Raw genomic sequence first — 17,744 nt, 5'->3', positions numbered from 1 at the left:
TGGGGTGCCTGTCCGCCCCTATGTTGATTCTGCTTGCTTAAAAGGAAGAAATGTGTATTCCAACTCGGAAGTTGATTGTCACTCCTGTGAACTGCTGGCATCTCAGTGTTTTGCTCCAGAGTTCAGACCTGAAACCCTTGATCAATATTCCTGGCTCCAGCCTGGCTTTTCCCTTCCCCAGAAGAGATGAGGGGGAAAAAAAAAATTCCCTTGAATGTATTGCCAAGGGGAATACGTGCCAGCAAGTAAGGTGAGTACAGGTCTTTCCATAATTTATTTAGACCCAAGAGCTACTGATTACAATTTTGCACCCCATCTTGTCTTATGTTTACTTCCAAGGAAAGAGCCAACAAAATGCATCCATCCTATGCTAACTGATGGGGAAGATTCGGACCATTCTGCTCTGGAGAGCAACTCGGTCTCTGCAGAAATAAGCAGAGGAATTATTAATGCACACCATCTCTAATGTTTGCATATCGACCCCTCGTTAATGTTACATGAGCAAAAGCGGGAGGAAAAAAATATTGACATTTTCTTCCATCTAATGGGCATGATTTCTGGGGAGAGGGAAGCAGATGCTTCCTATTTTTAGAACATCTTGCAAATGCATGTTGTTCCTGACCTTCGGAAAGAAGGTTCCCTCCCCCAAGATCCAGATAGCCCCCACATCCCCCAGGGAGGGAGGGAGGGAAGGAGGGAGAGAGAGAGAGAGAGAGAGAGAGTCCCTCACTTCATCATGAGTGCCATCATTTATCTTTTATCAGTTTGTAGTATCTTTGTTGTGAAATGCCCAAAGTTGGGTATAAACACAAGCTTAATAAATGATCACAATTAGAACAGGTAAGTCCTCGACCACAATGACCACAATGGAGCTTGAAATTTCTGTTGCTATGTGAAGACATGTGTTAAGTGAGTTTTGCCCCATTTTACGACCTTGCTTGCCACTGTTGTTAAGTGAATCACTGTAATTGTTCAGTTGATAAACACAGTTAAGTGAATCTGGCTTCCCCATTGATCCGCAAAAGTAGCTCACTTGACCCTGGAACCTGCAGTTGTCATAAATATGAGTCAGTTGCCAAATGCCTGAATTTTGATCACAAGACCATTGGAATGCAGCAATGGTTGTACGTGTGAAAAATGGTCACAAGTCAAAGTTTTCAGTGCCATCGTAACTTCAAATGGTCGCTAAAAACACTGTTGTAAGTTGAGGACTACCTGTATTAGAATCTTTTCATGTCTGAAGTTATGCCTTTAACAGGAGGAACAGGAAGAAGAAGGAAATAAGTAAATGCCAAGAGTCATTGAACACAATACAGGTAGTCCTTGCATAATGATTGCTTGTTTTTTGTGACCTATTGAAGTTATGACAGCTATGGAATGGGTGTTTCATAATAAATACTACCAGCCATCATAAATGGTTACTCTGCCACTCCAAATTTCAAATGGGTCAATTGTATGATTCTTCATAATATTCCAGGGTCATTTGTCCAGAATTCACCATGGTGTGTTTTTTTTTGCCAATCTGAGGCCTTTTTTTGCTGATTTCCAGCAAAAAAAACTCTTACAAATGAACGATTTTGCTTAACAGCTGTTGCAGTCACTTTATGAAAAAAGGTGGAAAATTTACTTCAGGTTATGTGTGTGCCTCAACTTACAACTGTAACAATTTATGACTACAATTCCAGGTTCAATTCCAGTTTTATGCGTTTACAATGCCTGTAATAACTTTTATCTCTCAGACTATCACGACCCATTCTGCATGGGACACCGAATGCAGCTTCCTCTTTACTGACTGCTGCATTATAACCAGCAATTTCCATTGCTAAGCAAGGCACAAATTAAATGAATTTTGTCCCATTTGTTACCTTTTTGCCACAGTTGTTTAGCGAATCACTGCAGTTGTTAAGTGAATCATGCAGTTGTTAAGCGAATCTGTATTCCCCCATTTACTTTGTTGGTTGGAAGTCCTGTGAAGTTTACAAATGGTGATCACATGACCCTGGAACAGCAAAACTGTCATAAATACATGCCAAGCACTCAAAACTTGATCACGTGACCACCAGATGCTGCATCAGATGTATATGTGAAAACCGGTTCTAAGTCCCTTTTTTACAGCGCTGTGGAACTTCAAACGGTCACTAAACAGATGGTTGTAAGTCGAGGACTATTTATAGTCTGAGAGAAATGAATTGAGTTTATGTGCTTTTAGTTAGGTTAAGTACCAGAGTCCAGTGTCTAGGCAGCCCAGAAATTATTGAAATAAAAAAATAAATAAACACATTCATGAATAATAATCAGAATTCTAGGCACTTAGATATCTCTGAAATGCTAAGCAATAGTGGTTGCCAGGAAATGCTTTTTTTTCAGTATTTTTAAAAATTACCTGTGTACTTCTAAATCTGTTATAAGCTGTTGTGAAGCAACACTATGCTGTGATGTATGAATTCAGGAAATAGGGTTAACTTAAGAAATCCTGGTTAAAAAAATGAAATAATAATGAGTTCTGTAACAGTCAACGTAGATGTCAGTGACTACAAGAGAGCACTCCAGGGGTGGTATTCAGCAGGTTCTGACCAGTTCTGGAGAACCGGTAGCGGAAATTTTCAATAGTTCAGTGAACTGGCAAATACCACCTCTGACTGGCCCTGCCCCCATCTGTTCTCTGCCTCCTGAGTCCCAGCTGATCGGTTAGGGTCTTCTTTGGTTGTCCTGCACAGGAGAATGGAGCTGGAAAACAGGTTAGTGGGGTGGGGAGGGAATGGAGATTTTGCAGTATCCTTCCCCTGCCACACCCACCAAGCCATGCCTGCCATGCCATGCCCACCAAGCCAGGCCCACAGTACCAGTAGTAAAAAGTTATGAATCCCACCACTGGAGCACTCACACATCAAATTTAATCATAATTTCCTTAATTACATATGGGATAAACCACAGTTTGTTGGGTTTGCTGAGTAGGCCAAGCCAAAACTAAGTAAACCCACAATGGCTTAGAGTTGCATTGATATGGGAAGTAATTCGTTGTCTGGTTCCTCATTCAAAGACAAAACTTTGTGTTGCTTTGTGTTAATTCTGAGGTAGGGACAAAGATTATGACCTTTTTATACAGTACAGATAGTCCTTGACTTATGGCCACAATTGAGCCCAGAATTTATGTTGCTCAGTGAGAAACTTGTTAACTGTGTTTTGCTCTGACTTCATTTGCCACAGTTGATTTCGCTTGTCGGAGGTTGCAGGACGGGATCACATGGTCCCTGGGATATGGTGATTGTCATAAATATGATTCAGTTGTCAAGCATCCAAATGTAAATCACATGACAATCGGGATGCTGCAATGGTCATAAATCACTTTTTTCAGTGCTGTTATAACTTTGGTCACTAAATGAACTATGGTAAGTCGAGGACTACCTGTAATATTTTAAAAAAGAGGCCTGAATAGTGTTTCTCTTTCCCCACCTCACTGCTGTTTCCTTTTGTGCTATGTCTTTCCAGACCATAAAAGTTTTCCCGAATTAAAAAAAATAACCTGGTAGGTAACATTAGATTAAAATGCAGGCCTTAAACGCATTAGAGACATCAAAAAGAGCTGGACGACCTTGTTACACTTGTAAACACAAACACTTCCTGTTCTGTATTAACATTCTTGTAGACTCGCATTCTGATTGGTCCACCCGGACCGCAACCCGATTGGTCCACTGAATGACTGTGATTGGAGCGCTAAGAATCTACCGTGATTGGCCGAGCCGATCGCGGGAGATTCAAAGCACTGCCATTGGCCGCCGAGCCGCCGGCCGGCTGTATAAAGCCAAGCGGCTCGCACACTTTAAACGTCCTTGTTCAGAAGCTACAATAAAGAGCTGATTGTTCACTTTCGCGTCTCGCCTCTTATGTGACCCGATCCACCGATCTAACACTGGCGATGAGGGTGGGATCGTGAGGCGAGGACCAACTAGCACGTGGCAAACGGTGATCAGCGCCCCGCAAGATGGCCAGCACCCTGCCGCCCGCTCCGTTCGACCCAGCAACCGAAGACTGGGAGTCATACATCGACCGCTTCCAGATGTTCCTGGAGTGCAGCAACCTCAAGGACGCCAACGGCCAGAGGAAACGGGCAGTATTCCAAACACACTGCGGGCCCGCGGTGTTCAAAATGGCCAAGGTGCTGGCGAAGCCCACCGACGTCAAGGAGATGGACTGGGCTGACCTCGAGCCCATCTTGCGCCGCCATTACGCCCCTGCCGTGCCCATCCTCATTCGTAGGCACGACTTCTACCGCCGAGATCAGCGCGAACGCAAGACCATCGGCGACTTCGTGGCCCAGCTGCGGAACCTGGGGGGCCCCTGCGAATTCCCCGACCTGGACCAGGCGCTTCGGGACCGAGTCGTCCTCGGACTCCGAGACCCCGTGCTGCAGAGCCGGCTGATGGCCAAGGGCAACATATCCCTCGCCGACGCCCTCGCCGAGGCTACCGCCGCCGAAGCCACCCACCAGTCAGCATCCCGGATGAGGCAAGCCAACACGACTGAGCGGCCACCGACCAACGAAGCGACCCCAGCCACCACGAAGCCCGGGGAAACCAGCCGTCGAGAAACGACCACACATCATGGCGACTTCGAACCCCAATCCGACACCGAGGACGAAGACGAGGAAATCCACCGGCTGCAGACCGAGCGCGACCGCCGGGATCGCAGGGGACGTAAGTCAAGTTTCCATTGCGCCGGCTGCGGCGGCGATCACCCCCGCTCCGAATGCCATTTTCTCGATTCCATTTGCAGGCACTGCGAGAAGCGGGGGCACATCGCCAAGGTGTGCCGGAACAAAAAGAGCTACAGCCCGCAGCGACGAGGAAACAGCCCACGACGACGAGACGGCACCCCCCCCAGGCACCGAAACCGACCGACCAAGAGCCGGTGGAGCCGCGACAACCGCAGCAGACGACTCAGCGAAGCACAGCGGCGCGAGGAAACCCACCAGATGGTCGTCATCGGCCATTCATCAACCACGGACGCCCGAAAGGTACACGTGGCCCTGTGCATCGAGGACCAGCCCTGAGAGATGGAAGTGGACTCCGGGTCCTACCTCTCAATGGTCTCTTGGCGCACAATCAAGCGCCTAGTCCCGACCATCCGCCGCAACGAACTAGACGACCAGAAGCTAATCCTGAAAGACTATCAGGGAAACCGCATCCCTGTGGCCGGCATTGGGCACCTTAAGGGCACATTCAAGAACCACACCGACATCTTGCCACTCACAATCATGGACCGGGACCGCCCCAGCTTGCTCGGCCTGCAATGGTTTGCCCCATTGGGCATCGAGGTGACGGGCATCCATCACATAGATGAGGCCGACTGGGAAGCGACTCTCGTAAAAGAATTCCAGGAGGTCTTCGACAACTCGCTAGGCAAGTACCTTAACCCTAACATCGCCCCAATCCGCCTCAAACCTCGTCGCGCAAGGGGTACTAGAGCCCATCGACCATGCCCATTGGGAAACGCCCATAGTCACCCCCATCAAACCTGATGGCTCCATAAGAATTTGCGGGGACTACAAGGCCACCCTCAATCACGCGCTGCAGCAAAGCGCCTACCCAGTCCCAGTAGTACAGCACCTTCTGCACTCACTGGGGGGAGGCCGGGTCTTTGCAAAACTCGACTTGGCACAAGCGTATCAGCAGTTGCCGGTCGATGCGGAGACAGCCGAAGCGCAAACGATTGTTACACACCGGGGGGCTTTTCGGTGCAACCGACTCCAATTTGGAGTCAGCGTGGCCCCAGGAGTCTTCCAAAATCTCATGGAAAGGCTCCTCCAGGGAATAAAAGGGGTGGTTCCCTACTTCGATGACGTGCTGATTGCAGCCGCCAACAGAGAACAATTGGAGACCTGTTTAAGGGCGGTGCTTAACAAATTCAAAGACGCCGGCCTTAAAGTCCAAAGAAACAAATGCCAACTCCACACCGAGAGGGTCGAGTTCCTGGGGTACCTCCTGGACCGGTACGGAATACACCCAACCGGGAAGAAACTCAGAGCCATCAAGGAAGCCCCCACACCAACAAACAAGGCGGAACTACAGGCATTTTTGGGACTGCTTAATTTTTACAATGTTTTCCTACCCCAAAAGGCGAACGTGGCGGAACCCCTACACCGGCTACTCGATAAAGCGGCCACCTGGACCTGGGGGAAGCGGGAGGAGACTGCGTTCCAACGAACAAAAAACCTGCTGACATCGGACGCAGTCCTGATCCAGTATAGCAAGACCCTCCCGCTCACGGTAACTTCCGACGCATCACCTTTCGGCATCGGAAAACCTCAGCCACACCCCACCCAACGGGAAGGAAGCACCCATCGCCTTCTTCTCCCGAACGCTGGCCAAGCCGGAAAGAAATTACAGTCAACTGGACAAAGAAGCCCTCGCCATTGTCGCCGGAGTGAAAAGGTTCCACGAGTACCTTTACGGTAGGAACTTTTCGATCATAATGGACCACAAGCCCCTGCTCGGGATACTCGCAGGGAACAAGGCCACCCCGAACATCCTGTCACCCCGGATGACGCGGTGGTCCGAGTTCCTTGCCGCATACTCATACGAACTGTCACACCGGCCCGGCAAGAACATTCCGCACACTGACGCACTCAGCCAGTCACCACTACCCGACCTAGACGATGACCCAGCGCCCACAACGACGACCCTGCAAATCGAAACCCTACCCAGCCCACTCTTAACCACGCCAGACATTGCCCATGAAACAAATAAAGACAAACGGTTGGCGCGGGTATTGACCTGGGTAGAGCGGGGGTGGCCAGAAAATGACGGCGGCGAGCAGTTCAAAGCCTTCCGAAACCACCAAACTGAGCTGTTCTCACAAAGAGGGTGCATACTCTGGGGCGACAGGGTAGTCATACCGGAAGCGCTACAAAACAGAGTGTTGGCAATGCTGCACGAGGGACACCCGGGGGTCGTCAAGATGAAAGCCCTGGCCAGAAGCTTCGCTTGGTGGCCAGGGATGGACAAACAAATCGAGACATGGGTCGCCGGCTGCAGCAGGTGCCAAGAGTCGAGAGCCAACCCCCTTGCCGCCCCGGTCCTGGAATGGGAAACCCAGAGAGGACCATGGTCGCGACTACACATAGACTTCGCCGGGCCAACCAAGGGGCATACATTCCTCATCACCGTAGATGCTTACTCCAACTGGCTGGAGGTAAGCACTATGAGGGCAACAACAACAGAAGCGGTCATCGACAAGTTCAACAGACTCTTTGCAACGCACGGGCTACTGGATGTCATAGTGTCAGACAATGGGCCACAGTTCACGGCACTGGCATTTGAAAAATACCTGGCCGAACGAGGCATCCGACACGCCTTAACCTCGACGGCTCACCCGGCGGCGAATAGTAGGGCGGAACGGATGGTCCAATACACAAAAAAAGCCATCCAAAAAATCGAAACCGGCAACATCCAGGAAAAAATAAACAAACTACTCTTCATACAGCACATCACGCCGAGCACGACCACGAACAAGAGCCCAGCGGAGTTACTGATGGGAAGGAAACTGAGGTCTCCACTGGACCGCCTACACCCCACCTACAACCCAGAGAAACCCCCGGACTCCTCCAGCCGGTACCGGGCATTCAACATCGGGGATATGGTCTACGCGAAGAACTTCACGGGAGACCCCCTCTGGGTACCTGCACAAATAACACAGGTAACCGGATCCCGATCATACAGACTCCAAATGACAGACGGAAGGAGCTGGAAGCGGCACATCGACCAGCTATGGTCCAGACTAGCCGCCAACACCTCGACGCCTCGACAACAACAACCAAGGAAAGCAGAGAGGGAGGGGAAGCCTCAACAACCAAGCCGGTAAACGACGGAAGGCCGGAATCATCAATGGCACACCCCCAACGCAGTTCGAACACCCCCACCAGAAGACAGAAACGTTCAAATAAACTAGCCATACTCACCAGCAGACCTCGAACTGTCGCAGACGGGATCTTCACCTGGAAGGTACAGCCAAGCCAGCTCAACCAGCCCGGAAAGACCGAGCGAGAGCAACAGGAACCGCAACTCGACCAACCCAGGTAGTCCGGGCGGGAGCTGCGGCGACAGGCCCGGCTCACCAATCCAGGCGGTTCCATCAACGAAGTTGAGAGCGACGCAGAGCCCGTCCGAACCGGCCGACGATCGCACACAGACTGAACCGCGCAGGTCAGCTAGACAGATTCGGAGCCCCACCTACCTGCGCGACTACGTCATGACGCTGCGTCGGACGAAACCATGAGGGGAGGGGTGTTCTGTATTAACATCCTTGTAGACTCGCATTCTGATTGGTCCACCCGGACCGCAACCCGATTGGTCCACTGAATGACTGTGATTGGAGCGCTAAGAATCTACCGTGATTGGCCGAGCCGATCGCGGGAGATTCAAAGCGCTGCCATTGGCCGCCGAGCCGCCGGCCGGCTGTATAAAGCCAAGCGGCTCGCACACTTTAACTGTCCTTGTTCAGAAGCTACAATAAAGAGCTGATTGTTCACTTTCGCGTCTCGCCTCTTATGTGACCCGATCCACCGATCTAACACTTCCTGTTATATCTGGTGGGTGAAGATTGTCTCAAAATGATTAGACAGGATTACACCATGTACCGGTGTGGGCAAATCTATTACTGCAGAGGTATGAAATACCTTCAGATTTTTCTAAATTAGTGTGTGAATGTGAGTAATTGTGATGGAGGATGGAGGACTGGTGTCCCTTTTGAGCGCATCACTGTGATGCTAACAGAAAATTGGGCTTCGAGTCCTTGCCATTCTTACAATCCTTATGGTTTCTGTTTTTGCTCTACTTTCAAACAAGAATAGTTAGAAATTACAAATGTTCTGATAACATCTGCTGACATCCTTATCATCAAAGCCCTTCAGATAACAGGAGGACAGGAATATAGCTTTTCATGCCACAACATTCTGTTTCAACAGTTCAGGCAAGAAGGAAGTGAAGCAATTTCTCCCTTCTTGAGCTCCTAAATAGTTCTAATTTGCCCCCATCTGAGAGCTAGCAGAAAACCACAAAAAATGGCTGGCATGGTTGCACGACCCTCCATTTTGTCCTCGCTCCCCGAGGCAGGCAGAGCTGCTGCTTTGTCATCAACAGCTGGTGGGGAAACCACCCAACAATTGCACCATTGCTGAAATCAGAGATGATTTGGACAGATGGCAAGACCTGTGAGTTTAAGCATCTGTCAGAAAAGCGCCCAGCCTCGTTTGCCTTTTTTCTCAGCCTGAGGATCAAATGTCCCAGCTGGCAAAGGAGAAGGAGAGGATCCTTGCTGATCCAGTCCAGGCATGTCCCAGAAGAGGTCAACAAATTCAAGATGATGCCCACGACCGTGCAGTTGAAACTCCGCCCTTGTGGAAAGGGACATGGAAAAGAACAGGCTTTGGCCACATGGATGTAGCAGCCATCTTGATTTCTTTGACCCTTCCTCTCTGTGGTTTTCTCTGAAGCCAGGTCCTGAAGCCAACCATTGGCTCAAAGACCTGGTCTTGAACACAGGTAGTCCTTGCCTTACAAGCACCTGTTTAGCAACTGTTCAGAATTACAAAAGCACTTTAAAAAGTGACTGAGGACCGGTCTTTGCACTTAACAACTAGTCTTTGCATTTACAACTGCCACAGTATCCCCACAGTCGTGTGATCAAAATTTTCACACTTGGCAACCAGTATGTATTTACAATGGTTCCAGCATCCATGGGGTCATGGATCATCATTTGCAACCTTCCCAACCAGCTTCTGACAAGCAAAGTCAATGGGAGAAGCTGGATTCTCTTACTGGCTACATGGTTCATTTAACATATTGGAAGAGATATCCATCTGGTTCAGTTCCAAGCGGGGAGAAAGACACTGGAAACATGGAGGCTGATTGGAAAGATGGTTTATTGATGAACAGGACCACATGGGTTTTAGGTCCTGAGCAGCTGACCACATGGAGTTGACAGCGGGTGGCTTTTATATCTTCTCTTGGGCTTTGAACCTGAGCTTCCTGTTCCTGTGCAAGAAAATGTATTCTATTGGCTGCTATCAGGTTCCCATAGGGCTATGCAGGGGTCATAGCTGAGCTTGTCTAAGATAAGTTTGGTTGAAGTGGCTGGGTGATGATGTAATGAAGAGGCTTGTGTTCTGAAAGGATGTTGGGCAATTCCTATTGTGTCTTAATGGCTTTGTCCTGGTTTGGATCTTGAGTAAGGGTAAATCCCATCACCCTGGAGCTGAAGGTCTTTTGTCTAATAGATAGGATGGTCCAGTCCTGCTAGAGCTATTAAGAAAGGGGGGAGATGGACTTCCGACTTGAGTTCCTTTGCTGACAAACCGAAACCGCAATTGTGTGTGGTTTCGATCTGTGCTCGCTGCCGAAGTGCCCCAAACCGGCTGGTATTGGGGCTAAGCCACCTCATAGAGGTGGTGAAGAGGGGAAAGACTGCCAGCAGGATTGAGGAGAGCTGCATCTCTTCTCCTCAGCTGGCCATTACTCCCTTTCCCGAAGGCGGTTGCAGTGGTGGTCAGAAATGGCCACCTCAAAGAAGAACTCGACTGGAAAAGAATGTGCAGGGGGAAGATGAGAAGAGAAAGTCTTGGTTGACCGGGTTAAACTGCAAAAGCAACAACGCAAGGTACCCTGGAATTTAAACTATAAAAAAAATAACATTGTTCCTAAAGAAGATTTTGAAGCAGCGAAGGAGAGAGGGAAGGGAAAGGATTTTGTTTTGTTTTGTTTTTCTCTTCCTTTCCATATATTGACAGCTCAGAGACCTAAGCAAGAAATTGAAAAAAAAAATCCACTTTGACATCAACAGGAATTTAAGCTGAAAATAAAGTGTCAATGAGATAATAAAGATTTCTGGATACTTAAAAGCTTTGAAAAACAGGAAAGGAGAAAAAAAGAATAAAAGGGCAAGATCTGGAAAAATGGAGGAGACTGCCTGGAACTAAAATCTCAACAAGATTCCTAAAAGATACATTTTAACTGAAACTTGGCAGCAAAATAGTAGAACCCCAGGAAGAGAAAGTGGAAAAAAGAAGTAAGAAGAAACAGCTTGGGATTATTTGGATTACTTGGTGATCTCTGGATTTTTGGTAATTGCATTTAAATGACTAAAGTCAATGGGGTGGTTGTTTAAAAGTGTTTAAAATGGCACCACTTTTAGAAGAATTGAAAATGGAACTTAAAAAGTACAAAGAAGATGCACAAGAAGGGAGAGGTTCTTTTGGCTTTGTATTTCAACTCTTAGAAATGGAGGTTTGAAACTATGAGAAACAACAAGAAACACTTGCAGAACAAGAAGATTGGGACAAAGAAGAAGCCATCTTTAATGATCAAGTAATTTTATGTGGGGGGGGGAAAGGGAAAGGGGGGGAAAAGAATGAAAAGTTTACGATTTGAAAAAAACAACCAAAAAGAAGAATAGTTTGAAAAATAAGTGTAATATTAGAAAGCAACAGAAGAGGGGATTACAGAAGAGAGAATTAGAAGTAGAGAGACAAGGGGGTAAAAAGGGGAGGGAGAAGGAGAGAGGGAAGAAGGAAAGGAAAAAAAGTTATAAAGGACAGAAACAAGATATAGAGAAACAGGGCAAAGGTATAAGATTTGAAAGTATAAGCCTGTTTAGAGATAATGGGTGAAAACTTAATTGTAAAAGGGATTCTGCAAAGGTACGTAAGATAGTATTGTTATATTAAAAGTGGAAATAATTTCTGAAAATATGCTTAAAATGATAGATAAAATATTTATTGTAATCTAGTGGAATGTTTGTTAATAAACAAATGAAATAAAGTGAATGAAAGAATTAAATTAGGAAAGGATGGGAACATTTTCATTATTATTAATGATTTATAAAATATAAGTGAAGAGAAATATGGGGGGGGGGGGAAATAATTTTGGAAAGTTTATAAGTGTTCCCAAGGAAGTATGATGCTGCTGGGGCTGCTACTAAGACGTCGTCGAAATAGGGTACGACTCCTTTAATTCCTTATAGCAGTCTTTCCATTAGGCTTTGAAAACCCCTCGTGCGACGCTGACTCCAAACTGGAGCTGGTTGGATTTAAAGGCCCCTCGATGCGTTACGATTTTTTGAGCCTCGGCAGTTTCAGCATCGACCAGCAGTTGTTGATAAGCCTGAGCCAGGTCGAGCTTCGCAAAGATTCTGCCACCCCTCAGTGAGTGTAGGAGATATTGGACGACCGGTACCAGGTAGGCACTCTGCTGTAATGCATGGTTGAGAGTGGCCTTGTAGTCACCACAAATTCTCAGGGAACCATCAGGTTTGATGGGGGTGACAATTGGTGTTTCCCAGCGGGCATGATCAATGGGTTCTAATATGCCTTGCGCTATTAGTTTATCTAATTGTTCGCCTATTTTAGGCTTGAGTGCAAAAAGCACTCGGCGCGGTTTGAGGTGGACGGGAGCGATGTCAGGGCTAAGATTAAAGGAAATTGTGGACCCCTTGTACTTGCCTAAGGTGTTGCTGAAAACTTCTTGGAAGTCCCGAACGAACGTTGCTTCCCAGTCTTCATCCTCTGTGTGGTTGATGCCTGCCATCTCGATCCCCAACGGTGCGAACCACTGCAACCCTAGTAGACTGGGGCAGTCTTTATCAACGATCGTGAGCGGTAAAACGTTGGTATGGTCTTTGTATGAGATTTTAAAATGTCCTACACCTGCTACTGGGATGCGGTTCCCTTGATAATCTTTCAAAATCAATTTCTGGTCGCTCAGTTCTTGTCGGCATATGCAGGGTATTATGCACTTAATGGTCTGCCAGGAAACCATAGAGAGTAGGAGCCAGAATCTACCTCCATGGTGCATGGTTGGTTTTCAATACCGACCTCAACACAAATTTTTCGAGCGTCGATTGGTGAAGCGTGGCCGATAATGACTGTTTGGTGCATTTCCTCTCTTCGGGGTGCCTCGCTGAACCTCTTGGTTCTGCTGTCCCGGCTCCATCGATTGTCGGACAGGCGGTCCTGCTTTTTGGTAGGGTTGCCATCTTGACTTCTTGGGCTGTTTCCCCGGAGCCGAGGGCTGAAATTCCTTTTGTTGCGGCATACTTTGGTGATATGCCCTCGCTTCTCGCAAAAATGGCAAACTGCACCCAGGAACTTACATTCAGAACGTGGGTGATCTCCTCTGCAGCCAGCGCATTGGTACCCCGATTTACGACACAGCCGGTCTCGCCATTTGTGCTCTGACTGAAGCCTGTAGACTTCTTCCTCTTCGCTGTCAGAGGGGGATTCGATGTCGCCATGGTGGGTGGAGGCTGCAAGTTTCTCCGGTGTCATGGCCAGCTCGCTGGTGGATTTGCGATCGGTTCCGTTCGAACGCTGCATTCGCGCTGCTGACTTATGTGTAGCTTCGGCTGTGGTGGCTTCGGCTATGGCGTCGGCGAGGGATATATCACCCTTGGCCATCAGCCTGCTTTGGAGTGCTGGAACTTTTAGGCCAAGGACGATCCGGTCTTGCATGGCTTCATCTAGGTTAGCGAATCCGCACAAACTCCCTAGGTCTCTTAGGTCGGCTACGAACTCACCGATGCTCTCACCCTCGCGCTGATCACGCTGGTAAAAGTCATGCCTTCTGATCAGGGTCGGTACAGCCGGAGCATAGTGATTTCGAAGGATGGGAGCTAGGTTGTCCCAATCCATTGTCTTGTCATCAGCTGGCTTAGCAAGTGCCTTGGCCATTTTAAAAACGGCGGGTCTGCAGTGTGTCAAAAAGACTGGTCACTTCTTACTGCCTGCGGCATCTTTCAGGTTGTTCGATTCCAAGAACATTTGGAAATGATCAATGTAGGACTCCGAGTCCTTGCTGGCCGGATTGAATGGTGTGGGTGGTATGGCGCTGCTGGCCATTTCGCTGGTCGTCTTTGCGCTGTCTGCCACGTGCTGGTCGGCCTTGTTGTCTCAGTATCCCACCCTCGTCGCCAGTGTTAAGTTTGGGTGGTGGGTCCCAAGGAGAGATGAGACTCGTGGTAGAGAACAAACAGCTCTTTATTAGCAATCAGATACTGAGACAAAACCCCTAGCCGAGGCTGCTCTTTTTATAGAGCTTGGCCCCGGCTAGGCAGCCAATGACAGGTTTTTGAGCTTGCCGCGCTTGGTATTAGCCAATCGCAGCAAGCTCTATATGAATCAATCAGAGAGTACCATATCTTCCAATCAGGGCCCGGCTTTTCCGGACCAATAGGAATGCAGGCTTTCAAGCCTGCTAGTATGGAACAGGACTGTATGAAAGGAGGAGAATATTGGCTGATCTTAAAAAAATAGATAGATATGGATAAGCTGTGTTAACCTGCAAGGTGTATACCATATTTGTGTTCCTGCCTGAGAAACAGCTACATCTTCACCCAGTTCAGACTTTGCGGATTAGTGGAAAAGAAAATGGAGTGGCTAGAAGTAGATCAACAACCAGTTTAATCTAGTGGTTAAAGCATCAAGTTAGAAACCAGGAGACAGTGAATTTTAGTTCTGCCTTAGGCACAAAGCTAGCTCAATGATTTTGGGCCAGTCACTTACTTTCAGATGTAAGAAGAGGAGGGAGAAGAAGAGATCCAGGGATTTGTCAAGGAAGACAAGCCGTTTCTGGATATGGCGGAAGGACAAAGATAATAACGGTTGAAAGAACTGAGTATGTCTAGTTTAATGGGAAAAAAAGACCGGGGTGACATGACAGCAGTGTTCCAATATCTGGGGTTGCACAGATATTGGAGTGGGCTGCCACAATGAAGAGGGAGCCAACTTATTTTCCAAAGCACCAGAAGGCCAGACAAGAAGCAGTGATTGGAAACTAACCAAGAAGAAAGAAGCAACCTACAACTAAGGAGAATTTTTCTAATGGTGAGAACAATTAACCAGTGGAATGACTTGCCACCAGAAGTTATGAGTATTCCATCACTGGAGGATTTTAAGAAGACATTGGAGAAACATTTGTCTGAAATAGTATAGGGCCTCCTGCTTGAGCAGGGGGTCGGACTAGAAGATCTCTAAGTTCCTTTCAATTCTGCTATTCTGACCAAAAAGATCAGAGGAAGTGACTATTACTAAGGAAAGAAGGAAGAAGACTTCCAGTACATAGCTTAAACCAATGTTCCTTAGCCTCTGCCACATTAAGATGTGTGGACTTAAAATTCCCAGAATTCCCTAGCCAGCATGAATCTGTTATCGGTTGATACAGCCTAGGATTGTACCTATTTCTGGGAGCAGGGGGGCAATGACCTCCTCCTCCTGGCTCTGTTCAATTTATAATTCAGCAAGACACCCAGATAATTTTGTATGTGAGCAATCCAGGACTTCTCATTTGGCATTTATGATATCTTTTTGATTTTTGTTTATTTCTACCTTGTCAAGATCCCCCTGAATCTCAACACAACTTTTAAGGGGGTTTCTAAGCATAGCCTATTTTTGTTTTCTATTGCCTGTGAATGAGAACATCTATTTTCAAATCCTTTTTCAAGTCATTTATAAAGAAGTGAATACCATAACAATTAGGGTGGAGTATCTGGTTCACTACACAGCATTTTGTTCCAGCTTGATTTGAAGCCTCTTACGTATAACAGTTGGGTATGACTGTTCTCAACCAGCCAATGCTAGCAAAATCCTCATTTTGGCAATAATTTTTACTACTGAAGTCAATATAAACTTTCATCTACCATGTTCCTGTGGACAACATTATATCAAAAATGAGATCAGATTGGATTGGCATGATACAAACTTGATAAAAATTTAAAATTATATCAATAAAAATAAATCAAATTAAACCTACACTAACTAGTGCCATGCAATGAAGGGGTGGGGGGGTGTAACGTGCCTGTAAATGAATTGCTTAATCATTTGTTCCAAAGATTTGCCTGACATTAATATCAAGTTGACTGTTCTAAAATTGCTAGTACTTTTCTTGGGGTGTCTGTTTTGGTTTGGTTGGTTTTCCTGCCCTTCTCGTGTCCTCTGGGGTCATATCTGCTGTCCATGATTTTTCAAAGATCACAGAAAACAGCTGCAGGATGGTATCTGCAAGACCCTTGGGTGCAACACTCTGATCCTGGAGATCTTAAGTAACTAGATTAATCCCTACTCTCTCTTTATTTAGTTATTCTTCATTTGTTCCATCAGCTGTTTGCTTAAATCCATCTGAACCAACCTTCTTTTTAGGGGAGAATAGGAGTAAAGTAGGAGTTGATAGCCTGTCTGGTGTTTGGTGATTAAATTAGTGTTTCTCAACCTTAGAAAATTTATGATGTGTAGACTTCAAGTTCCAGAATTCCCCAGCTAGCTTCGATATCAGGGTAGAAACTAGGAGGTAGTGAATTCTAGTCCCCCCTTGTGCACAAAGCCAGCTAGGTGGCCTTGGGCCAGTCTGTTTCTCTCAGCCTTAGGATGGAGGTAATGGCAACCACTTCTGAAATACATTGTCAAGAAAACTGCCAAAACAGACTCTGAGAATTAGACACAATAGAACTGATGGTTTTTATATAAAAAGGGGAGTTACCACCATCTCCCTCCATCTTTTCCTAAGAGATTTATCCCTTTATTTTCCTTTTACTTCTGACCCAGCCTCTTCCCATTTCTGCTGTTTTTAGTTCATGTTCCTTTGTGCTTTATGATTAATATTTGATTTATTTTACACAGGTGCAAGAATTAGTAGTTGAATACAGGTAATCCTGGACACATGACTGATCATAATTAGCAATCAAAGTTACAAGGGACTCCCCCAAAATGCATTATGTACATATATATTACGTATTATGACCAGTTTCAAAGTTCTGACATCCCTCTGGTTATATGATTGCAGTTTCGGTGATTGGCAACTGGCTTGCATTTACAGCTGTTTGCAGTATCCCACAGTTTGATTTACAACATTTTTTGCTGGAAACTGGTGTTTATTTCTGCTTTCCAATGAAAACCACCCATTGGTAAAATGGTTTCGCTTGACAACCATGGTGACTACTTAATGATTGTGGCATTCATTTAGAAACCATGGTGTTCATTTAATGATTACCATATTAAAGGTCATAAAATCAAGCACAGTTAATGGTGACTTGCTTAACAACTAGCATGATGTATGACCATTATTTTCGACCTAATTATGGTCATAAGTCCATGACTAACTTGTATACCATGCAAGCTGCTGCCAGAAAAGAGTAGGCCAGTCACATAGGCGAAAGCCAATTAACCCTGGATCTATGCAGAGTGCAGATGTTTATTAATACATACAGGTAATCCTTGACTTACAACAGTTCATTTAGTGACCAAAGTTCAAAGTTACAATAGCAATAAAAAAGTAACATATTACCATTTTTCAGTTACAACCTTTGTAGCATCCCCAGGATCATGGGATCAGACGTTTGGCAGCTGGTTCATATTTATGACTGTTGCTGTGCCCCGGGGTCCTGTGATCCCCTTTTGGGACCTTCTGACAAGCAAAGTCAAAGGGGACGTCAGATTCACTGAACAGTCTGGTTACTAACATATCAACTGCAGTGATTCACTTAAGAACTGTGTCAAGAAAGGTCGCAAAATGGGGCAAAACTCACTTAACAGCATAAATTTGGGCTTCAATGGTAGTCGTAAGTCATGGAGTACCTATATTCAATCTCACACTGACCACAATATAAAATGTGTTTGAGGAAAACCCAAAACATAGGTTTAGCATGCTCAGACTGCAATTATTTTCCATCTCTGCATTCAACATCTATCATGTCCTATAGTTAGT

At 46.4% G+C, this 17,744-nt stretch overlaps 1 protein-coding gene across 1 annotated transcript in view; it reads left to right on the top strand.

The window, feature by feature from the left end:
- Window positions 1-100: 100 nt before the first annotated feature.
- MMP25 (matrix metallopeptidase 25) overlaps window positions 101-17,744 on the top strand; it is a 46,043-nt gene continuing 28,399 nt past the window's right edge. Inside the window, exon 1 of the mRNA XM_087918287.1 lies at window positions 101-250. Within this exon, the coding sequence (XP_087774413.1) occupies window positions 215-250 (36 nt within the window). The 5' untranslated portion in view covers window positions 101-214. The remainder of the gene's footprint in view (window positions 251-17,744) is intronic.

The sequence above is a fragment of the Pseudonaja textilis genome, chromosome Z (assembly GCF_049901715.1).
Source record: "Pseudonaja textilis isolate UNSWEBS1 chromosome Z, rPseTex1.2, whole genome shotgun sequence".
In the NCBI taxonomy this organism is placed as follows: domain Eukaryota; kingdom Metazoa; phylum Chordata; class Lepidosauria; order Squamata; family Elapidae; genus Pseudonaja; species Pseudonaja textilis.
Note: the sequence above shows the minus strand (reverse complement) of the source record. Positions and strands in the feature narration are given on the sequence as shown.